This window comes from Balaenoptera borealis (genome assembly GCF_965194805.1).
Source record: "Balaenoptera borealis genome assembly, chromosome: 15".
Classification (NCBI taxonomy): domain Eukaryota; kingdom Metazoa; phylum Chordata; class Mammalia; order Artiodactyla; family Balaenopteridae; genus Balaenoptera; species Balaenoptera borealis.
In genome coordinates, this window is record NC_138871.1 from 14,519,594 (window position 1) to 14,540,874 (window position 21,281).

The 21,281-nt window shown below is 43.7% G+C and overlaps 1 protein-coding gene across 10 annotated transcripts in view; it reads right to left on the reverse strand.

Moving 5' to 3' along the window:
- Nucleotides 1-3,093: 3,093 nt before the first annotated feature.
- USP39 (ubiquitin specific peptidase 39) overlaps nucleotides 3,094-21,281 on the reverse strand; it is a 30,286-nt gene continuing 12,098 nt past the window's right edge. For 9 of the 10 annotated variants that reach the window (XM_082357669.1, XM_082357667.1, XM_082357672.1 and 6 more), the window contains 8 exons: nucleotides 20,903-21,128; nucleotides 19,209-19,286; nucleotides 18,255-18,322; nucleotides 17,317-17,505; nucleotides 11,098-11,240; nucleotides 5,401-5,536; nucleotides 4,449-4,535; nucleotides 3,094-3,602 (listed from right to left, as the gene is read on the reverse strand). In XM_082357669.1, the coding sequence (XP_082213795.1) occupies nucleotides 3,555-3,602; nucleotides 4,449-4,535; nucleotides 5,401-5,536; nucleotides 11,098-11,240; nucleotides 17,317-17,505; nucleotides 18,255-18,322; nucleotides 19,209-19,286; nucleotides 20,903-21,128 (975 nt within the window). In that variant the 3' untranslated portion in view covers nucleotides 3,094-3,554. Of the gene's footprint in view, nucleotides 3,603-4,448; nucleotides 4,578-5,400; nucleotides 5,537-11,097; nucleotides 11,241-17,316; nucleotides 17,506-18,254; nucleotides 18,323-19,208; nucleotides 19,287-20,902; nucleotides 21,129-21,281 lie in introns of those variants that run through there. The other variant, XM_082357670.1, reaches the window with a different exon arrangement.

Genomic DNA, 21,281 nt, shown 5'->3' on the forward strand with positions numbered 1-21,281 from the left:
CCTGCTGGTTTGGAGATTTTAGTTCCCAAAGAAGGAATGCTTCCACCAAAGCACACAACAATGGTTCCAGTAAATTGTAAGATGAGACGGCCACCTGGACATTTGGGGCTCCTTATGCTAGTGAACCAACAGGTGTGGAGGAGGGCAGTATGGTGGAGGAGTGTAATCTATTATACTTGCCCGAGTGACTGATCCTGATTACCAAAGGCCAATTGGGTTGCTTCTACACAATGGAGGCAAGTATGTCCAATAGCAAAGGTTAATGAAAAACTACAGCAACCAAAAAAGGGGGTGGGGTGGGGGCAGGATGATTAAGGAGCCAGGGTCTTAGAGACTGAAGATTTGGGTCACTGTACCAGGTAAAGAACCCCGAACAGCTGTGGTTTGACCTAAGGGCAGAGAACACAGGGAGGGGGAGTGGAAGAAACACGCACAGGTATCAATCACAGTATGGTGACCAGTTACAGAAATGAGGACTCTAAGTAGCTTTGTTCATATTTTCTATTTGCTTGTTACATGTACATGTAACATGTAAAATAGATAATTTGTCTATGCTAACCATTTTTTCTTCTTCCCATTTTTAGGTTAACTTGTTGGAAGTTAACCTTGCAACCTAGTCTTTTTAGGTAACACAATACTCAGTGTGGCTATGACTGGATTTGAGGAGTAATACATATAACTATCAGAGGATACATGACTCTTGCGACTGCATCTCATTTTGAGAAAGGTTGAAAACTTGTTTTCTCATAGGAAGGGCAGCTGTCTCTATTAGGCATAAGGAGTTGTCTTCTTCGTTGTGGTGGCCGCTGTATGGGAGTCTGTGTGTGTGTGAAACAGCACATAAGGCATGGGATTTCCCTGGCGGTCCAGGGGTTAAGACTTCACCTTCCAGTGCAGGGGGTGCAGATTCGATCCCTGGTCAGGGAGCTAAGATCGCACATGCCTCTTGGCCAAAAAACCAAAACATAAAACAAAAGCAATACTGTAACAAATTCAAAAGACATTAAAAAAAAACAAAAAAACAAAAAAGAGCACACAGGGCAGCTGAGTCATCAAAGGGGTGGACTGGGCAGATTATCAATTTAGTGCCCCTCAGCTCCAAATTCAGCCCTTTTGCCTGTTCTCTGAATGGATTGGAGCCCCTTAGATTTTTCCTGCCAGCTGCCACTGAGGCTTGGCAGAAGAGGGTGCTGCAGACACACCACAGGGAGAAAGGGCTTTGCTTCCCGGTTCCCGGGGGCTCCCTTGAAGGCAACGTGTGCAGCTTTCTCAGCATCAGGCTCTTGCCGCGCCCGAAGATTCTGCAGCGCACGGCCTCCAGCAGCAGCCAGCAGCTTCACCAGGCACTTCCCGCCTCCCCAGGCAGTCTCGTAGCAGAGTGAGAAGCCTCCCCGTAAACAGCTTTCCTTAGTGCACTAGAGAGCAGATTTCTGACAGGTTCCAGCGGGACAGATTTTCAGCAAGGTCTAGACTTCAGCCTTGGACACTCTATGTCACCCCAAGGAGCAGTGGCTGCTCCTTCTAGCTGCTATTCTCACACTCTCTCATTACTAGCCATTTCCTCATTACTCCAGTCCTATTACAGCTATTAATTCCTGAAGTTAAACTTTCCCCGATCATATTTTTGTATGGTTTCTCTCTCCTGATTGGACCTGGATTAAGCTGGCACTAGCGTAGACTAGACAGTGGCAGAGAACAAAAGGAAGTGGGGAGATTCAAAAGACACAAAGTAAAAGACAGGACTTGGTAACAGATTAGACAAGGGAAGTAGGGGTGAGGGGAGGATGACACCTGGAAAACTGTCCAGTCTATATAACTAGATGAACAGGGGAACCCTTCACCTACACAGAAACTTCCAGAAAGGGGTCACGATTGAGGAGAAAACTCACAAGCTCAGTTTTGAACAATGTTGAGCTTGAGTTGACTTTAAGACACCCAAACCATATCGAGTGGGCAGTTGGCTCTAAAGTTCAAGAATTTAGAGGAGTCTGGGATTAAGACTGGAGTCATCTCCCTTAAACTGGTAAGTAAAGCCACAGGCATAGTTGAAATGGCCTAGGGAAAAAGTAAACAGTGAGAAGACAGTGCCTGGCACTGAGTCTTGAGGGATCCCAACTCTTAATGGCTGGATAGAGGAAGATGAGCCCGCAAAGGAATGCTGAAGCTGTAAGAGAGGCAGAGGAAAATAAGGACAGTACGGTCAGCCCTCCACATCTGCAGGTTTTGCAACCACAGATTCAACCAACCTCAGATTGAAAATATTCCGGAAAAAAAATTCCAGAAAATTCCAAAAAGCAAAACTTGAACTTGCCACATGGCTGGCGACTATTTACATAGCATTTACATTGTATTAGGCATCGTAAGTAATCTAGAGATGATTTAAAGTATATGCGAGGATGTGTGTAGGTTACATGCAAACACTATGCCATTTTATATAAGGGACTTGAGCCTCCTCAGAATTTGGTGTCCACGGGGGTCCTGGAACCAATCCCCTGAGGATACCGAGGGATGACTGTATTGTGTCCCAGAAGGAAAGGGTGGCAGCCAGAGGTGCACAGCTCCTACCTCCCATTAAGAGAACTCGCTTCAGCTGACTGACGGCCACCAATGGCTGTATCTTCAGATCTCCCACATCTCCAGGTCTGCCACAGTGCCCAGGCCAAAGCCACCCTTCCTCCAGGCAGCTCCTAATCAATGAGCTCGCCGAAAACCACTTCTGCTCGATTCTTCCGTGCTCCAGGCTTCCCACCGGCCTGGCTGAGAGGTTCTCAGAATTGCACTGCAGTCAGATGCTCTTCCTACCTCCTCCCCTCCCTCTTTCCTCACACAGCCCTGCACCGCAGGTTGAAACCACCCACCTCCAGACTTCTAGTTAAGCCCAATAATAATTTATCTCTTTCAGTCAGATATTTTGTTACTTAGAGATAAATGCATCCTAAACTGACACACCACCCACAGGCTGACAGGAAGAGACAAGCATGATGTCCACCGGATGACAGACTATAAGGTAGACAGTTTGTGAGGATTTTTTTTTTTTTTTAAATCCTCCCCTTAGGCAGCAGCCTAAGGGAAGGATATGAAACAAGAGGCTGGTTTAAAAACAGGAAAATATTTAATCCATACCAAAACGCACACCAAGAAATGAAGAGAACTATAAGAAAACTATCTACCTATGATGGAAGAAGGGTGTTACTGGTTGCAAGCTCTAATTCCTATAATCTTGAGGCTTTGATGCTTAGAAGAAAACTATCTTGTCCTTCAGCTACTCCCAGCTATTCAGAAATAAATTACATACATCTGTAAAAGAGTCCTGGCCTGCTAGAAGGGAGACAGACAGGAAGGAGAAAGGAGCATCCATCTACAATAAATTGATCAAAGACCAGCTGAGTGACAGCACAGAGCCATCCTAGGCAGAAGGACCGGGGATGCTCTGGTGTGAACCAGGACACATAAAACCTGGGCTGGCTCAGGGGCTGGGCCATCAGCCTGTGCTCAGTATTCGTATTTCCATCTTCAGCCAAAGCCCCCTGGGAGCAAAGCTCTAGATGCCTGCTTCAAGCCCCCTGCTGGTTGGTTTCATCGTTATCTCGCCTCTTCCAAATCTGTAAGAAATGAATACAATAGATATTTAGGAGCCGGCATTCAGTCCACAAATATTTATCAAGTACCTAAATCTGCGCTAGGCAATGGACAAACTATCACCCCACTTGTGTATTTGCTAAGTCCCCTGAAACTAACTCATAATCTTTCAGAAAATTCCCTTTCATTCAACTGTCACTTTTCTACCCATCCTTCTCTTCCCATTCCAAACTCCTCTGCTAAAAAGTGACTCATAGTCAGACCTGCAACTTTAGACAAAGTCCCCAAGGAAAGAGTGATCTCTGGAACGAGCAGTGTCTCCCTCCTTTTTTACAAAGCTATAGCATCTTCTTAGCCTCAGTCTTCCTTCTCTGCAGGTACTAGGACAGTTAGAAAAAGAAGACAGAGATACTCTACTCCACGACCTCCCAACCCAGCGGAGAGGACAGTTAAACCAGTCCAGCTGGTGCTCCACGAAGACAGGAGACAGTGCGGTGGGGTCACGAAGAGTGCTGACTTTGCCCGGGGGGCTGGGGAAGCTTCAGAGACAACTCCTAGCTGGCGGCCCGGATGGTTCTGGGCTCTTCCTCCTTGAAACCAGACCCCACACTCGCAAAACTAACCTGGCTCACCGTAAGCAGAACCCCCTTGCTCACTCATCACTCTTCCATGCTTCTCCACCCTTCTCTTCCCTGAAGATCACTCCTGGGCTTTAAGGGCCATATAATCTGGTCCCACCACACTCCCCGGTGCACGTCAAAAGGCGCCCAACCTAACTCAACCCCATTCCGTGCCTTCGCCCAAATCATTGCTCTCACTGGACCTACACTCTATATCCTCCGTGCTCGTGGAGTCTGCGGCCAACCCACCTGGATGTAAGCCTCCGACAGTGTGATCATCTGCGGAAGGATGTCAGTCACCTGGAGGTCTTGTAATTCATACCATTTGCCTGTCCCCTGCAGAGAGTACGAAGGGCTGGGTTAGTCTGCTCTCTGAAACTGAAAGGGTATAAGAGGGAAGGGATCACAGCTGAAAGCTAGAAAAATCAGAATAGTCACTAGACCATCACCCAGCAAGAGCTGAACGTAAAAGGGTGCATGGCCTCTGCTGGGCATCATTCAGTTTAAAGACTTTTTAGGATGTTCATCTTCGCAAACTCAATTCCTGCTGAGGACTCCTTGAAGTACAATGGAGTCTCAAACACTGTTCGCCTTTTAAGGACAATAAAGAGAAAGGAGAGGAAGCCCTCTACTCCTCACCTAAGATGTCTCCCTGCTGCTCAGAAGTGACGGAATAGACACACTGACTTAGGAGGTGCAGTGTTAACCACAAGTGGACATTCCCACCCCCCGTCCCAGAGGACACAGCAAGTTAGTCAAGAAAAAGTGTCCTTGGTGGACACTGTCCACCATACTAACCTGTTTCCTTTGGCCTAAAAAAACAGTGCTGCAAATACGCAAAACCTACCTTACTTCATGCTTCCATAAACAAGGGGGAAAAGAGGTTTCTGGATTATGGCAGAGGCACTTCTGGAAGCTCACCAGCCTCACCCATCCAAACTTCTAAGAAATGCCAAAGACAGATATATTCCAGATATTCTGGATATTCCAGTAGTTTAGAGTCTAAAATCTGCCCACAGGGGAGTCCCATGTGCAGCCAGAATTGAGAACCATTGCCTTAAACTGACCACTGTCAGCTCTATTACTTGCAGAATCCCAAAGTCAAGGATAAGAAGAGCAAACTGAAAGGAGCGCCCTCTGAAATGCCAAAGGAACCCCACCTGCTCCTGCCACTGCACCATGAGAAGTCAGCCCCACTCACATGATGAAGCACATGAATCCGGTAGGAGCCCTCAGAGGGCTTGCCGTCGTGTACAATGTTGGCGATGAGGTCGTAGGTGGTATTCTTGTGCACTGCCTGTACTTCTTCAGACAAGTACTCTCTCAGATCCACATTTCTGATGATGATGAAAATAAAGTGAAGATCAGACAAAGCCTACTAGGTTAGCCCTGTAGAGGTTAACTGTCTTACCCAAATGGGCCGTGAAGCTGTGGAACCCTATTTCAGGACCCTGGATCTAGGTGGGCTTGAAGAGCCATGGGAGCCCAGGTTTGTGGAAATTCATATAATCTGCCATAAAAATGAGTCAAACTGGAAAGACTGGCTCCATGGGAAAAGCACACTTTAAAAGCATGCTTAGGACAGGGAGATCAGCTCGGTGCTTTGTGACCACCTAGAAGGGTGGGATAGGGAGGGTGGGAGGGAGATGCAAGAGGGAGGAGATATGCGGATATATGTATGTGTATAGCTGATTCACTTTGTTGTAAGGCAGAAACTAACACACCATTGTAAAGCAATCATACTCCAATAAAGATGTTAAAAAAATAAATAAATAAAAAGTAAAACATAAAAGCATGCTTAGGGACTTCTCTGGTGGTCCAGTGGGAAAGACTCCATGCTCCCAATGCAGGGGGCCTAGGTTTGATCCCTGGTTGGGGAACTAGATCCTGCATGCATGCTGCAACTAAGAGTCCACATGGGGCTTCCCTGATAGTGCAGTGGTTAAGAATCCGCCTGCCAATGCAGGGGACACGGGTTCGAGCCCTGGTCCGGGAAGATCCCACATGCCACAGAGCAACTAAGCCTGTGCACCACAACTACTGAGCCTGCACTCTAGAGCCCGTGAGCCACAACTACTAAGCCCGTGCGCCACAACTACTGAGACTGCGCTCTAGAGCCCACGAGCCACAACTACTAAGCCTGTGTGCCACAACTACTGAAGCCCGTGCGCCTAGAGCCTGAGCTCCACAACAAGAGAAGCCACCGCAATGAGAAGCCCGCGCACCGCAACAAAGAGTAGCCCCCGCTCGCCGCAACTAGAGAAAGCCCGCGTGCAGCAATGAAGACCCAGCGCAGCCAAAAATAAATAAATAAATAAATTTTAAAAAGGAAAAAAAAATAAAAAAGAGTCCGCACGCAGCAAAAAAGATCCCATGTGCCGCAATTAAGACCCGGCGCAGCCAAAATAAATAAATAAATAAATAAACCAATCAATAAATAATAAATGGGCTTCCCTGGTGGCGCAGTGGTTGAGAATCTGCCTGCCAATGCAGGGGACACGGGTTCGAGCCCTGGTCTGGGAAGATCCCACATGCCGCGGAGCAACTGGGCCCGTGAGCCACAATTACTGAGCCTGCGCGTCTGGAGCTTGTGCTCCGCAACAAGAGAGGCCGCGATAGTGAGAGGCCCGCGCACCGTGATGAAGAGTGGCCCCCGCTTGCCACAACTAGAGAAAGCCCTCGCACAGAAACGAAGACCCAACACAGCCATAAATAAAATAAATAAATAAATTTTTTTTAAAAAATAAATAAAATAAATAAATAATAAATTTTTTAAAAATCTAAAAAAAAGCATTCCTAGCCGTCAAAAGTGCAGGGCCTGGAGTCATTCAGATCTGATCTGGAATCGGGGCTCTGCCACCTCAGAGCTGTGTTTGAGTTTAAGCAGGTGACATAACCTAGGGCTCCTCTATGAGAATGAGAGTCACCTTCTCCTCTGAGTTGAGAACAAGTGTAACTGCCTCACCCTCTGCCCTATCTGGGAATCAGCTGTAGCTGCAGTGTCAAGGGGACACCTGGTCTCTGGCCTTAGGCTATGAAAGTCTGATCACATGATCATGTGGGCTGTCACTGTATATAATCACTGTAACAATTTCAATATGGCAAATCAGGCAGATCAATCCGATTTATTTTTTTCTTTGATCTTCTGGAACCTTGCTTCTTTATTTGATTGTTTTTCTTTTAGTTAAATAAGCAAAAGGTTACAAGTAACAAAAATCCACCCTAGGTAGCTTAAGCACAAAAGGGGTATTAATTCAAGGGTTTCAGACTAGGAAATGCAGCTGAAACCACGCACTGGAGAGGCAGCAAGATCCGAGAGCTACCTGCCCTCTTTTCTGCTTTGACATCAGCTTTACTCTTTTCCCACCCAGCTTTCTTTCCTTTATGGAACCCACACAGGCTACCCCACAGCTTCCAAATTTCTCAGTTCTGGTTGCCAAAAGAAACTACTGACTAGGTTCCTTCAACTGGGACTTAGAAATATAAAATTTATTTTTAATACCTGGACATTCATTTTTTAAAATATAGAGAAGCATTCTTGATGTACTTAGAATAAAACCTGCTTTTGTGTTTTATTTGTTGAATTCTGTCAGTTGAAGTATATACATGTACACCAGTTATTACGAAGTCAAGAGCTATATAATAAATGCTTACTGTGAAGACTACATGACAATTACTAAGATCTTTCAAATAGCTAAATAGGGAAGTAGATTGACAGTTAACATGAATATTAAGAGAATGCTAACTACACTATTTTCAGGAAAAATATAACCTTCTGTAGCCTACAAATATTTATAAAAATTTAAATACAATGTAGAATAAGAGAGATTATATCCTATTTCTAATCTCTGTAGAACTGTCTGATGTGCTACCACTCAAAACACAAAACACAGTAATGTCATCTCTAGAAGGATTTACAATAAACGCTAATAGTGGTCACATCCAGTGGTCACTTCCAGATATGTATCTCCTTTTGAATTTTAGACTATGAATATATTATCTCTCCAAAAATACAAAAAGTTTTCAATGCAAACCATGTATTAATAAACAACTTTGTTCTAACTATATTATGTAACTTTCTGTGTGTTCAAGATAGCTATTTATTTCTACAGACTGACAGTGTCCCATACAGATCAAACATTCGTTGTTGCTTTTTGTTGGATGTTTTGTTTTGTTTTGGCAGCCGCGCCACGCAGCTTGAGGGATGCTGGCTCCCCCACCAGGGGTCAAACCCGGACCCTGGCAGTGAGAGCGCTGAGTCCTAACCACTGGACCACCACGGAATCCCTAAACAGTCACTGATAAAAGAAAATTTAGATATGAGTCCAAGGAAACCCATGTGAGCTCTATAAATGCCTCCCGGCTGCCAAAAACTGACTTCTTGTATTGTCTTCTCAGCTTTAACAACGGCTGTTCAGACTTCTCTGAATGAGTCCTAGAGAAATCTTCAGAAGTATTTATACTCAAGTTTCCATGACTGAACCGAAACTGTTTAAGTGACAAAAGGGAATAAATACATGTTAAATCATTTTGTTTTAGAAAACAGTCAACGGAGCAAACCATACTCATCCGCCAATCAGAACAGTCCTATTTTGAGACCACCTAACTGGCTGGAAGTGAAACTTGAAACCTGTGCTCCAGAAACCCTATCTCCAAATGAGCAGAGGGTCCCTAATCCCTGCAAGTCTGATCAATCTCTGGTAAAAAGAAGATGTGTTATGAATAAAACACAGGAGAAGAATTAGGTCTGATAAGGGTCCTCTTCAAGAAGCAGGGACCTTGGCTAACCTAGAACCGTATTAGTCTAAAAGTAATGACAGTGCACAAAGTAATTAAAGTACTGGTTTCCAGAATCAGTCGCACAGTTTGATGTTCTCTAAAAGGCTGACTGGTTGAGATGTAATCTTTTTCTCAACTTCTTCAAAGCTTTCTGAAATACAAACTACCGAAGTCACAGTTACCAAAAATCCAAATGCAACTGGTGGCAAAATAAACATACTCCAGGTCCAATATAAAAGAAACTGCCGGAGTAAGGAAATTTCTGTGGTGACTGAGCAGGAACTACCACCAACACATAGTTCTTCCTCTGGAGCTGCCCTGGAGTCAAGGGCGCTCCTTCCTTCCAGGAACAAACTGGTGACTGTGGCAATTCACAAAAGCCCAGTTCTGAACTAAAACTCTGATCCACAGACTTTCAAGGAAAGCCTCTCTGTGGTCCTACGCAAGTTGGCAGAGAGCTGGCCTTCATGTCCCCCGATTTCATTCTACTTGCCACACAAACACGATACTAGAGAAGAACAGGATGAAAAGTGTGTGAAAAGAGAAAAAGAAGTTCTCCTGTAATCCTAACTACAAAGCTTTTCTCTCCTCACCTCTCACTGTTCTCAGAGTCCTGGTGATGATGGAACCAGAAACAATAAAATGTTACACCTGGAAGGACCCCTAGGGCTCATCTAGTCCAAGCTTCTCATTTAATCCAGGAGAGAATATGTAAATGACCTGCCCAAGGCCACATGGCTAGGACGGCACAGAACTCAGACTTCTTTAATTTTAGTTGCTACCCTCTTAAACACTACACAGAATTAAGAACCGGTACTGGGACTTCGCTAGTGGCGCAATGGTTAAGAATCCGCCTGTCAATGAAGGGGACACGGGTTCGATCCCTGGTCCGGGAAGATTCCACATGCCGCGGAGCAACTAAGCCCAAGCACCACAACTACTGAAGCCTGCGCACCTAGAGACCATACTCCACAACAAGAGAAGCCACTGCAATGAGAAGCCCGTGACCGCAAAGAAGAATAGCCCCTGCTCACTGCAACTGGAGAAAGCCTGCGCGCAGCAACGAAGACCCAAGGCAGCCAAAAATAAATAAATAAAATAAATAAATTTATTAAAAAAAAAAAAAAACCGGTACTATTTTCAAAGGAGAACACTGGCAGTCCTGGAACAGTCTGGGCATCTGGAAAATGGAGGCGATGGAGGTAGAAAGACAAGAGAAGAAGATGAACATTTGCCCATTACAGCTCCCAAACTACTTTCTAAGGTTTAAAAACACCACACTCCTGAGCTATTACAGCATGGTAATCCTATCATCCAGCCATCCAAATCATTCTCAGTAAGAAACCACCTTAGGGCTCCGCTCTTACCTTATCTAAACGCCCACACACAGACCCACATTTCTCCCTGCCAGCCCTGCCACCAGGCTTCTCCGGGTTCTCAGAGAGATCATCTTCAGAGTGTGAAAAACCATGTCTCTTGAGAACTGGAAACCAACTGTCTACCCCCAAAAGGGTCTTGCAGGAGGCTTCTGCGACTCCTCCAAGTTTCCCATTAGAACACTCATAAATGTTTGCAAAAGGACAACTGCATGGTCAATTAAAAATAAGACTATACATCAAAATGTATACCTTCCTCATCAATAGGGAGAAACTGAACACATTTCAGACTTTATCCTCTAGGGAAGAAATAAGGTAGTAGGGCCCCAAGAAAGCAAGCCAAATCTAGTCATCCCCACTGTCCCTCCTTAACTACAGCATACAAGATGCAATGACCAGCAAACAGATGGACTAACTAACTGCTCAGGATTATCTTCAAAGCCAGGAGAATCCTACCTGTCCTACCCTACTTTTACCAACTGTTCTTCCCTTTACTGAAAGACTACAATTCCCAGCAAGCAACAGGAGAGAAGATAAAAGAGGAATTGCCTCCAGGGAAACATCCATCTTTGAGGCCCCTGAAATATCTCTATCCTTCCAATAAAAACCCTTAACTTATGTAGTGTAGGTAGGTGCCTTGCAATCTCCAACTAAGACAGTCCAAAACTAAGAGTGGCACAAAGATACAAAAAGAAATTCAAGCTCATGCCCCCTAAGAGGAAGTGAAGGAGGGGAACACTCACGTAATAGGGAAGTTGACAATAGTCGGATTCTTCTCCACAAAGAAATTGTTCTTAGTGAATCGCTTAATACAAAAGATTAAATATGGAGGCAGCTTGGTGAGCTGGAAGCGCTTCAGAAAGTTCTCCTTGTAAGTCTTATATTCCTAGAGAGAGAAAAGAAAATTATCAAATTAGAGCAGGGACATGAGTTTTGTCTTGGCTTGTTTGGGGTTTTTTAATATAATTTTGCCTTACATGTAGAATTCAGAAGACACCTGATCCCAGAAACCACCTACAAGGCTGAGGAATAGCTGTTTAGCTACGGCTAAAATACCTCAACTGTGGGCCGCATTTCAGCCAGCACACAATCTTACTGTTGAACTCCAACCATAGTAACATGGATATTCCTTTCTATAAGGAAAACAAAAATGTCAAGTGAAAAAGAGGGTTTGCTAAAAGCTCAGAATTTAAAAACCATGAGAGTCTCACTTAATTCAAAATAAAGAAGAGCTTCCTGACCATTAGACGCATGCACTGCGGAACAGGCACTTATGAGGCAGCGAGGAGCCCCTCATCACTGAGGGCTTTCCAGCACAGCTGTCAACTGACATCCCACGTTCCTTCCTCCTCAAAGGCCCCGAGACTGGTGGGTCAGGTGCGATCTGGTGGGCAACACTTACTGAGGCCTCACTCAGCACGTTTGAGGGGATGGAGTGGTGGGGGCCCAGGACATTCTCCTCAGCCCAAGAGGCTTAAAAGCTACTGAACATATATTTACTTTTCCTTAACACAAACACAATGTAGCACAGTAAAAACTAAGAGATAGGAATGAAAGACTAATCATAATCAGAGAGGAAATACCAATGACACCATCACTCTCTGGAGCGTCACATCACAAGAAAAGACAACTACAGATCAATATTTCTATGAATATGGATGCCAAAATCCTCAACAAAATACTAGCAAACCAATTCCAACATAAACAACAACAGAGAATTATACACCAATTATACATGACCAAGTATGATTTATCCAGGAATACAAAGGTAGCTTAACATCCAAAAATCAATTAATGTAATGTACCATTTCATATTAATAAAATAATAAGGCAATAAATAGCAATAACCGAAAACTATACAATCATCTCATTAGACACAAAAAAGCATTTGACAAAATCCAACACCTTATCATGAGAAAAACACTCAGTAAACTACAGATAGAAAGAACTTCCTCAACCTGATAAAGGGTATCTATGAAAAATTCACAGCTAACATCATACTTGCTGGTGAAAGCCTGGGTGTGCTCCCTTAAGATCAGGTACGACATAAGGATGTCTGCATTTACCACTTCTATTCAACACCGTACTAGAGGTTCCAGCCAGAGCAATTAGGCAATAAAACTTAAATAAGCAAATAAGAAGCATCCAGATTGGAAAGGAAGAAATAAAACTATCTCTGTTTGCAGATGACATGATCTTGTATGTGGAAGATCCTAAGAAATCCACTTTAAAAGTTTGGCAAGGTTGTAGGTTACAAAATCAATATACAAAAATCAACTGTATTTCTACACACATGCAATTAACAATCCAAAACTAAACTTAAGAAAACAACTCCATTTACAATGGCATCAAAAAGAATAAAGTATTTAGGAATAAACTTAAAAGAAGTTCAAAACATACTCTGAAAATTATAAAACATTGTTGAAAGAAATTAAAGAAGATAAATAAATAGAAAAACATCCCATGTTTATGAATCAGAAGACTTCTATTATTAAGATGGCAATAATCGCCAAACTAATCTACAGATTCAACACAATCCCTGTCAGAATACCAGCTAGCTTCTTTGTAGAAATCCAGAAGCTGATCCTCAAATTTGAACGTGCAAGGAATTGCAAGGAACCCAAAATAGCCAGAACTATCTTGAAAAAGAACAAAGTCGGAGGATTCAGTTTCTGATTTCAAAACTAACTACAAAGCAGTAATAACCAAGACTGTGGTCTTGACATATACGTCATATACGTATACGTCATATACATATACGTCAATGGAATAGAATTGAGAGTCCGGAAATAAACCCATGTGTCTATGGTCAAATGATTTTTCAACAAGGGTGCCAAGACCATTCAATGCGAAAAGAATAGTCTTTTCAACAAATAGTACTAGGACAACCAGACAGTCAGTCATATGCAAAAGAATAAAGTTGTACCTTGTACTTTATACCATATACTAAAATTTACTTTAAATGAATTAAAGGCCTGAAATGTAAGAGCTAAAACTACAAAAGTCTTAGATGAAAACACAAGAGTAAATCTTCATGACCTAGGATTTAACAATGGATTCTTACATATGACAACAAAAGCACACACTATAAAGGAAAAACTAGACAGTATTTCAACAAAATTAAAACTTTTATGCCTCAAATGATACTATCAAGAGGGTGAAAATGCAAGCCACAGAATGGGAGAAAATATTGGCAAATCATACATTTGATAAGGGACTGGTATCTAGATTATATACAGAATTCTTACAACTCAATAATAATAAATAGATAAATAACCTAATCTTAAAAATGCACAAAGTATCTAAATAAACATTTCTCCAAAGATGATATGCAAATGTCCAATGAGCACATGAAAAAATGGTTAACATCATTAGTCATCATGGAAATACAAATCAAAACCATACTGAGATACCACTTCACACCTACTAGGATTCCTATAATCTAGAAGATGAACAATAACGAACATTGGTGAAGATGTAGAGAAACTGGAACAGTCATACACTGGTGGTAGGAATATAACATAGTGCAGCCACTTTGGAAAACAGTCTGGCAGTTCTCCAAATGGCTAACCATAAGAGTTACCATATGACTTAGCAATTCCACTCCCCAATACCCACCCAAGAGAAATGAAAACATGTCCACACAAAAACTTGTAGACTGGTATTTATAGTAGCATTATTCATAACAGCAGAAAGGTGAAAACAACTCCAAATGTCCATCAGCTGATGAATGAATAAACAAAATGTGGTGTATTCATACAATCGGATATTATTTGGCTGCAAGAAGGAATGAAGTACTGATAGATGCTACAACATGAATGAACCCTGAAAACGCTATACTAAGTGAAAGAAGCAAATCACAAAAGACCACATATTATAATGAAATGTCCAGAAGAGGCAAATCTATAAAGGCAGAAAGTAGATTAGCAGTTGTCTAGGGCTGGGGGAGACAAGAGGGTTGGAATGATAACTAAAGGGCGATAAAAAACATCGATGATGAAAATGTTCTAAAGCTGACTCTGGTGGTGGCTGCAAAGATCTGTGAATGTAGGAAAAAAACCACTGAACTGTAAACTTTAAATAGCTTAATTATATGGTGCTGTGAACTGTATCTCCATAGAACTGCTACTTTTTGTGTGTGTGTGTGTGTGTGTGTGTGTGTGTGTGTTTTTTTTTTATTTTTGGCTGTGTTGGGTCTTCGTTTCTGTGCGAGGGCTTTCTCTAGTTGCGGCGAGCGGGGGCCACTCTTCATCGCGGTGCGCGGGCCTCTCACTATCGCGGCCTCTCTTCTTGCGGAGCACAGGCTCCAGACGCGCAGGCTCAGTAGTTGTGGCTCATGGGCCTAGTTGCTCTGCGGCATGTGGGATCTTCCCAGACCAGGGCTTGAACCTGTGTCCCCTGCATTGGCAGGCAGATTCTTAACCACTGCGCCACCAGGGAAGCCCAGAACTGCTACTTTTTATTTTTTTTTTTTTATTTTTATTTTTTTTTACTTTTTTTTTTTTTTTTTTTTTTAAAGGATATTATCTATTTATTTATTTATTTTTATTTTTGGCTGTGTTGGGTCTTCATTTCTGTGCGAGGTCTTTCTCTAGTTGCAGTAAGCGGGGGCCACTCTTCATCGCGGTGCGCGGGCCTCTCACTATCGCCGCCTCTCTTGTTGCGGAACACAGGCTCCAGACGCGCAGGCTCAGTAATTGTGGCTCACGGGCCTAGTTGCTCTGCGGCATGTGGGATCTTCCCAGACCAAGGCTCGAACCCGTGTCCCCTGCCTTAGCAGGCAGACTCTCAACCACTGCGCCACCAGGGAAGCCCCAGAACTGCTACTTTTTAAAAAACTAAGTTCCCTTGCCACATGATGAGTAACCTGACAGCGCTGGAGAAATAAAAACTTTCCAGCTCTAGCACACATACCACAGCCACACCTTCTTTTAAGTAAATTTCTGATCATTTAAGGGTATAAGCACTATTGGAAAAAAATGTCTTTTTGGTGATATGAAGTAACTCATCTCTGCGTGACTGAAATAAAATACTGTGCTAAAAGCAAAGAAAAAAAATTTTTTTTTTTTTTTAATTTATTTATTTATGGCTGTGTTGGGTCTTCATTTCTGTGCGAGGGCTTTCTCTAGTTGTGGCAAGCGGGGGCCACTCTTCATCGCAGTGCGCGGGCCTCTCACTATCACGGCCTCTCTTGTTGCAGAGCACCGGCTCCAGACGCGCAGGCTCAGTAGTTGTGGCTCACAGGCCCAGTTGCTCCGCGGCATGTGGGATCTTCCCAGACCAGGGCATGAACCCGTGTCCCCTGCATTGGCAGGCAGATTCTCAACCCCTGCGCCACCAGGGAAGCCCAAAGAAAAATTTTTAATCAAGTAAATGCCAAGAGATTTCACTGCCCACATCTGTGTCTATGAACAAGTTGACATCAAGAGGCACTATTTTTAATTATCTCAGAGTAGTGAAGGATAGACAGATTTAACACCTAAATGATGTCACAGCCTAACTTGAAAAGGTTTCTCTGGAATTTATGAGAAAATACTGGGGGGAAGGATTTCACCCTGGACATCAGTACCACATTCACACAGCAAGGTTTTAGCTAAACTCACATTACAAGAGCACTATTAACCAATTGTATTGGTTTCAAAGTTTTGTTTGTATAAAAGTTTGTTATAATTTAATACGTGCCTAAAAGCTGTAGGTATAAAAAGCTTATACCAACATTGATGTTTATACTAATTTAAGTAATATTATAATAACAATAAATTTAAATCAATACTGAAGGTCCACGGGAATCTTAATATTACTTAAATTTGAACACACAGTAATAATAGGGACCATGCGGCATAGTTGAAAAAGTCAGATGAAAAAATCCCCAGCTCTGTCATTTAAAACCAATATAGGGCTTCCCCGGTGGCACAGTGGTTGAGAATCTGCCTGCCAATGCAGGGGACACGGGTTCGAGCCCTGGTCTGGGAGGATCCCACATGCCGCAGAGCAACTGGGCCCGTGAGCCACAACTACTGAGCCTGCGCGTCTGGAGCCTGTGCTCCACAACAAGAGAGGCCACGATAGTGAGAGGCCCGCGCACCGCGATGAAGAGTGGCCCCCGCTTGCCGCAACTAGAGAAAGCCCTAGCACAGAAACGAAGACGCAACATAGCAATCAATCAATCAATCAATAAATCTTAAAAAAAAAAAAAAAAAAAAGTTTAAAAAAAAACCAATATAAACTAAAACCAAATTAAAATAAACTGAACTAGATGAGCCCCAAGGTCTCTTGCCTCCCCAAAATGAAATGAGCCTAAGAAACAGGCTAGATATTTTGGGTTACCTATCTCTATGCGTGTGCGTGTGCGTGTGCGTGTGCGTGTGTGAGAGAGAGCAAGAGGAGGGGATGGGGGTGGGGGGGAGAAATGGGCATTTACTATCTGAAAACCAATGAACCTTAACTAAAAAAGAGAGCAGAAAGGGTTTGGAATGAGGCATCAAGTTAAAAAAAAAGAACCAAAGTTAAAAAGTTTAAAAGAATCAAAAAGGATTAAATTTGTCTAGGATGAAGAAGGGAATTAAACCAAGAAACAGTTAACTCAGCAGATAAAAAGAAACCTTTAACTTGATGCAGAGCGATGGTAGAATAAGAATAAATTTTTTCATTGTATCTGTATTTTAGTTCTGTTCTTTTTCCACTTTAATACTGATGTCCTGTTTTTTAAAAGACGGGAGTCTTTTGTACTTTCGTGAGTTTCTACTATCCTAAATACCCCCTTCCTTTCTCCATACTACCCAGAGGCACTGTAACTCAAGTTAAGAGGTGGGGGTGAAACACCAGGAAGTCTGGGAGGCTCAATAAACACAATACACTTTAAAATAAACGCATTACATACATGTGGCAATTTCCAAGTATAAAAAGAAAAACATCAAGAGAGAGAAAGGGGTATCAGCAGGGCAGGTGTGCTAATGGGCTACCTTCTCAGTGATGCCGTTGAACTTGGCCAAGATGTTGAAGAGCGGCACCTGGGGGATAATGAGCTGTTCCTTCTCGTCCTTGTAGAGCGGGGCAGTAGGAAGGTCCAGTGTCAGGTACATAAACGTGGACTCCACCATCGTCTCTTGGTACTCATCATTATGGAGCAGCTGCTCTTTTTCTTCTGCTGGCTAGCAGTGAGGGAGAAGGAAAAGGAGGGAAGGAGTGTGAGCAGAGTGGAGAACACCACAGGTGGAAAGAAACGATGTTTCTGTTACATTTACTTCATTTAATATTGAAGTGAACCAAGAGGGGTGCCCAATAGACTGGGCACTTTCACGTGCAGTTGTACCTGTTTAGATTAATACAAAAACCGAGCTTCCATCTTCAGAGAGATTTTATTTAAATACCAGACTCTTTACCAGACTCTTTTAAAAACTCATCTAGTTTTTAGATGATCTAGAAAGCTTATCTGAGCTTTCTGGAAAAAACACGCCAGCACCACCCAGTGGCCAGAACACTGAAATCAGTCATCCCTCGGTATCTACGGTTGGTTCCAGGAGCTGCCTTAGATACCAAAATCCACGGATGCTCAAGTCCTATAGTTGGCCCTCCATATCCACAGATTCCGCATCCTCGGATTCAACCAACTGCTAAACGTAAATGTAGTAGTTTTATGTATTGAAAAAAATCCATGTATAAGTGAACCAGTGCAGTTCAAACCTGTGTTGTTCAAAGGTCAACTGTATATCCAACCACTACCTCCCAAACTTAAGCACACTGGTGCAACAGGAACCTAGGGGAAGTGCCACTTGGCAGGTGTACTGTAGAACCTCTTCCTGGAGCAAAAGGCTGTACCAGTTATCTAAGCATCTCTCTGTCAACCCTAAATCCCCTCAGGTGATATAAATCGGTCCAAAACTCGGTTCAAGCCACTCACCAAATCAGGATGAGGAAGCTTTTTAGTGAAGATCCTCATGGAACCCTGGAAAACATCAGTCACAATAGCTGTACAAACAGAAATCAAAATGCAAATTCTGTCAGTTTGGAAAGCATTTCCAAAATACAGTCCTAACTCCTAAATTTCTGAAATAAACCAGCATCTTCCAGCATAAGACCCAAAGCTCTCACTAAGCACAGAAGAACCTTTGTAACATATACCACTAAATTATACCTTTATAAGTATTTGTGTAAATAATTATTTTATGTCTATCTTCTTCCCAAGAGAGATGGGGCACACAGGCTGAAGATACCTGAAGAGGTGGCAGGGCTAGGTGATAGAAAAAGCAGGAGGCCACAATCCCGCATGAAGAAACCAACACCATCAGAACACAGAAAGAAGAAAACTGCATTAGGTCTCCAAAATTATTCACCTGGTTCAGCAGTCTTTAAGCTAAGAGTTATTTTTGGCATTCATGAAAAATGTCTAGCTAGTGCTAAGCCAACCTGGATGCTAAGAAACACAGAGACTCAAGGTCTGCGAATCTCGGCCAGCCTCATCTCCCCAAGTACACGCTCAGGGCGAGGGACGAGCTTTTAGTTTGTTCCACCAAATTACAAGCCAGGCAATCCGCCCACCAAGCCCTCACTCTGGCACCACTAGCATGTCTACAACACGCTGCGCGGCCCCCCAGTTTGAAACTGGGTCAGGATTTCTAGAGCACAATTATATAGCCATTTCCACTTATTAAAAATGCCATGAGATATAACCATATTCTAATAAAGAAAAATGGAGAGGAAACCATTCAGGAACAAGATTTAGCCCATATATACAGAGACACTACCCTAACACAAAAAGATAAACAGGTAAGAAGAAAAGGATGGGAAGCTGCAAAGCGTTCTTTAAAAGAAGCAAACAAAAAAGTGCTCCCTTTCACAAAATAACATGACTTACTCTTTTTTCTCTTCTTTGTGCCCCCCAGAGCTGAGTGTAGAGCATTCAAAAACCAGGAGAGAAAGTCGACTCCATCCCCTGGAAAAGAAAGAAAGATGGTACGTCAAAGCTGGGAGACAGTACGATAGTCCAAACCACACGCGGGTTGGCATGACTCCACATTCTCAGTGTTTCTCCTTCCTCTCCGGCCACGCCACCCGTCCCCTGGGCGTCCTCCTCTACCTGGCCACTACACGCTGGCACTCCAGCCTTCTGATCTTTACTCTTCCCCTTGGCTCTCTGGTTCAACCAAAATCTTCGATCATCATCTCTATTCCAAACCTGAGTCTCATCACCCATCAAGAGCCGTGACTGGGAGTTCCCGGTAGTCTAGTGCAGGGGTCCCCAACCCCTGGGCCGAGGACCGCCGTGGGGAAGCGGGCTGCAGAGCGGGGGGCGAGCGGGGGGCGAGCGAGGAAAGTTTCATCCGCTGCTCCCCATCGCTCCCACTACAGCCTGAACCACCACCCACCACCCTCCCGCCCCCCGTCCGTGGAAAAACTGCCTTCCACGAAACCGTTCCCTGGTGCCAAAAAGGTTGGGGACTGACTGCTGGTCTAGTGGTTAGGACTTGACGCTTTCACTGCTGTGGCCCTGGTTCAATCCCTGGTCGGGTAACTGAGATCCCGCAAGCCATGCGGCATGGCCAAATATTAAAAAAAAAAAAAAAAAAATTAAATAAAAATTTTAAAAGCCATTACTGAACTTCCCTTTTAAGTCACTCCTCAGCCAGAATGCTTTCAAAACAAACATGTGAAGGCATATCTTTACTTAAAAGCCTTCACTGACTCCCCACTGTTGTCAGGATGTAATCCAGCCTCCTTATAGTGGCATATAAACCCAACACCTGGTCCACCTCGGCTCTCATCATTGGATCCAAGGGTCCAGCCACATGCAGTCTTCTCTCTGCACCAGGCACCTCCATGCTCCTGTCCAGTGTCTTCTCTACCTGGAATGCCCAACCCCACCCTGTCTCCCCGCTACCTAAAACTTAGGTGTCTCTTCCTTCACTCTGACCCCCAGCCCACCTCCCATGTGCTCGACGGGCGTCCTTACTCTTTGCTCCCTCCCATAGCATGTTGTGCTTCCTCTATCCCAGCACTTAACACCCTGTAATCATCTTTCTACGTAACTATCTTCCCCACTAGAATAGGAGCTCCTGGAAGAAAAAACTGTGTTTCTTATCCTGGTAGCATTAAAACCTACTAGCACCATGAGTGAATGGTGAATCAACTGACCTGGATGCTAGAGAATATCATATCAGATACAGGTACTAAGAGCTACTCATGTGGCAATAACTAATTGAGTTTGGAGGGATAAAAATAGTCAAAATAGAATATTCTAGTCTGCAACAGGGCAAAATGAGAACCAAAAGTGGCAGGCGCTTAATATGGGCTGGTGCCTTTCCCAGCCTCCTGGTTTTCCTGAGTCGTAGAGTTTAGGTCACCAAAGCAGACAGACTTTCTATCCAGCTGAAATCACTTGGGACTCCGGGCAGGGCAGGCTGAGGAAGGAAGAGTGAGGAACCTAACCACACTATGCACTGGACACTCGCTCCGGCTACTGTCAGGTTCACAGCAAAGTGGAAGTAAATGTGCTCATCAAACTAGTTGTGTTGCCCTAAAGTCAGAAAACATGAATTACTCCTTCCTTACCTTGCTTGGTGATCTGAAAAGTCTTCTTGCTGCAAAGGACGACAGCTTGAAGCATCTCATGGGGAGAGACATGTGCCTTGAAATTTCGAGGGTTCCAGAGCTTTCTCATCAGCTCTCCGAAACGCTGGACCAACAAGAACATGATATCCCCGGGAGGACGCTTGATGTTCTTATAATTGTCTTCTTCCAGGAAGTAGTTCCGGAGAGGAGGAACGTTAGACAGAGCCTGGAAATCAAACAAACACTCCGATTAATCCACAGCCCTTCTTCAGGACCCCTGGGAGCCAAGCTCGTCCACCTAAAGTTCTTCTAATAGAACTGTGCCTGTGATGCCTTAAAGAATCAGAAGCAAATGCACTCCCAGAGAATCCCCCCCAGA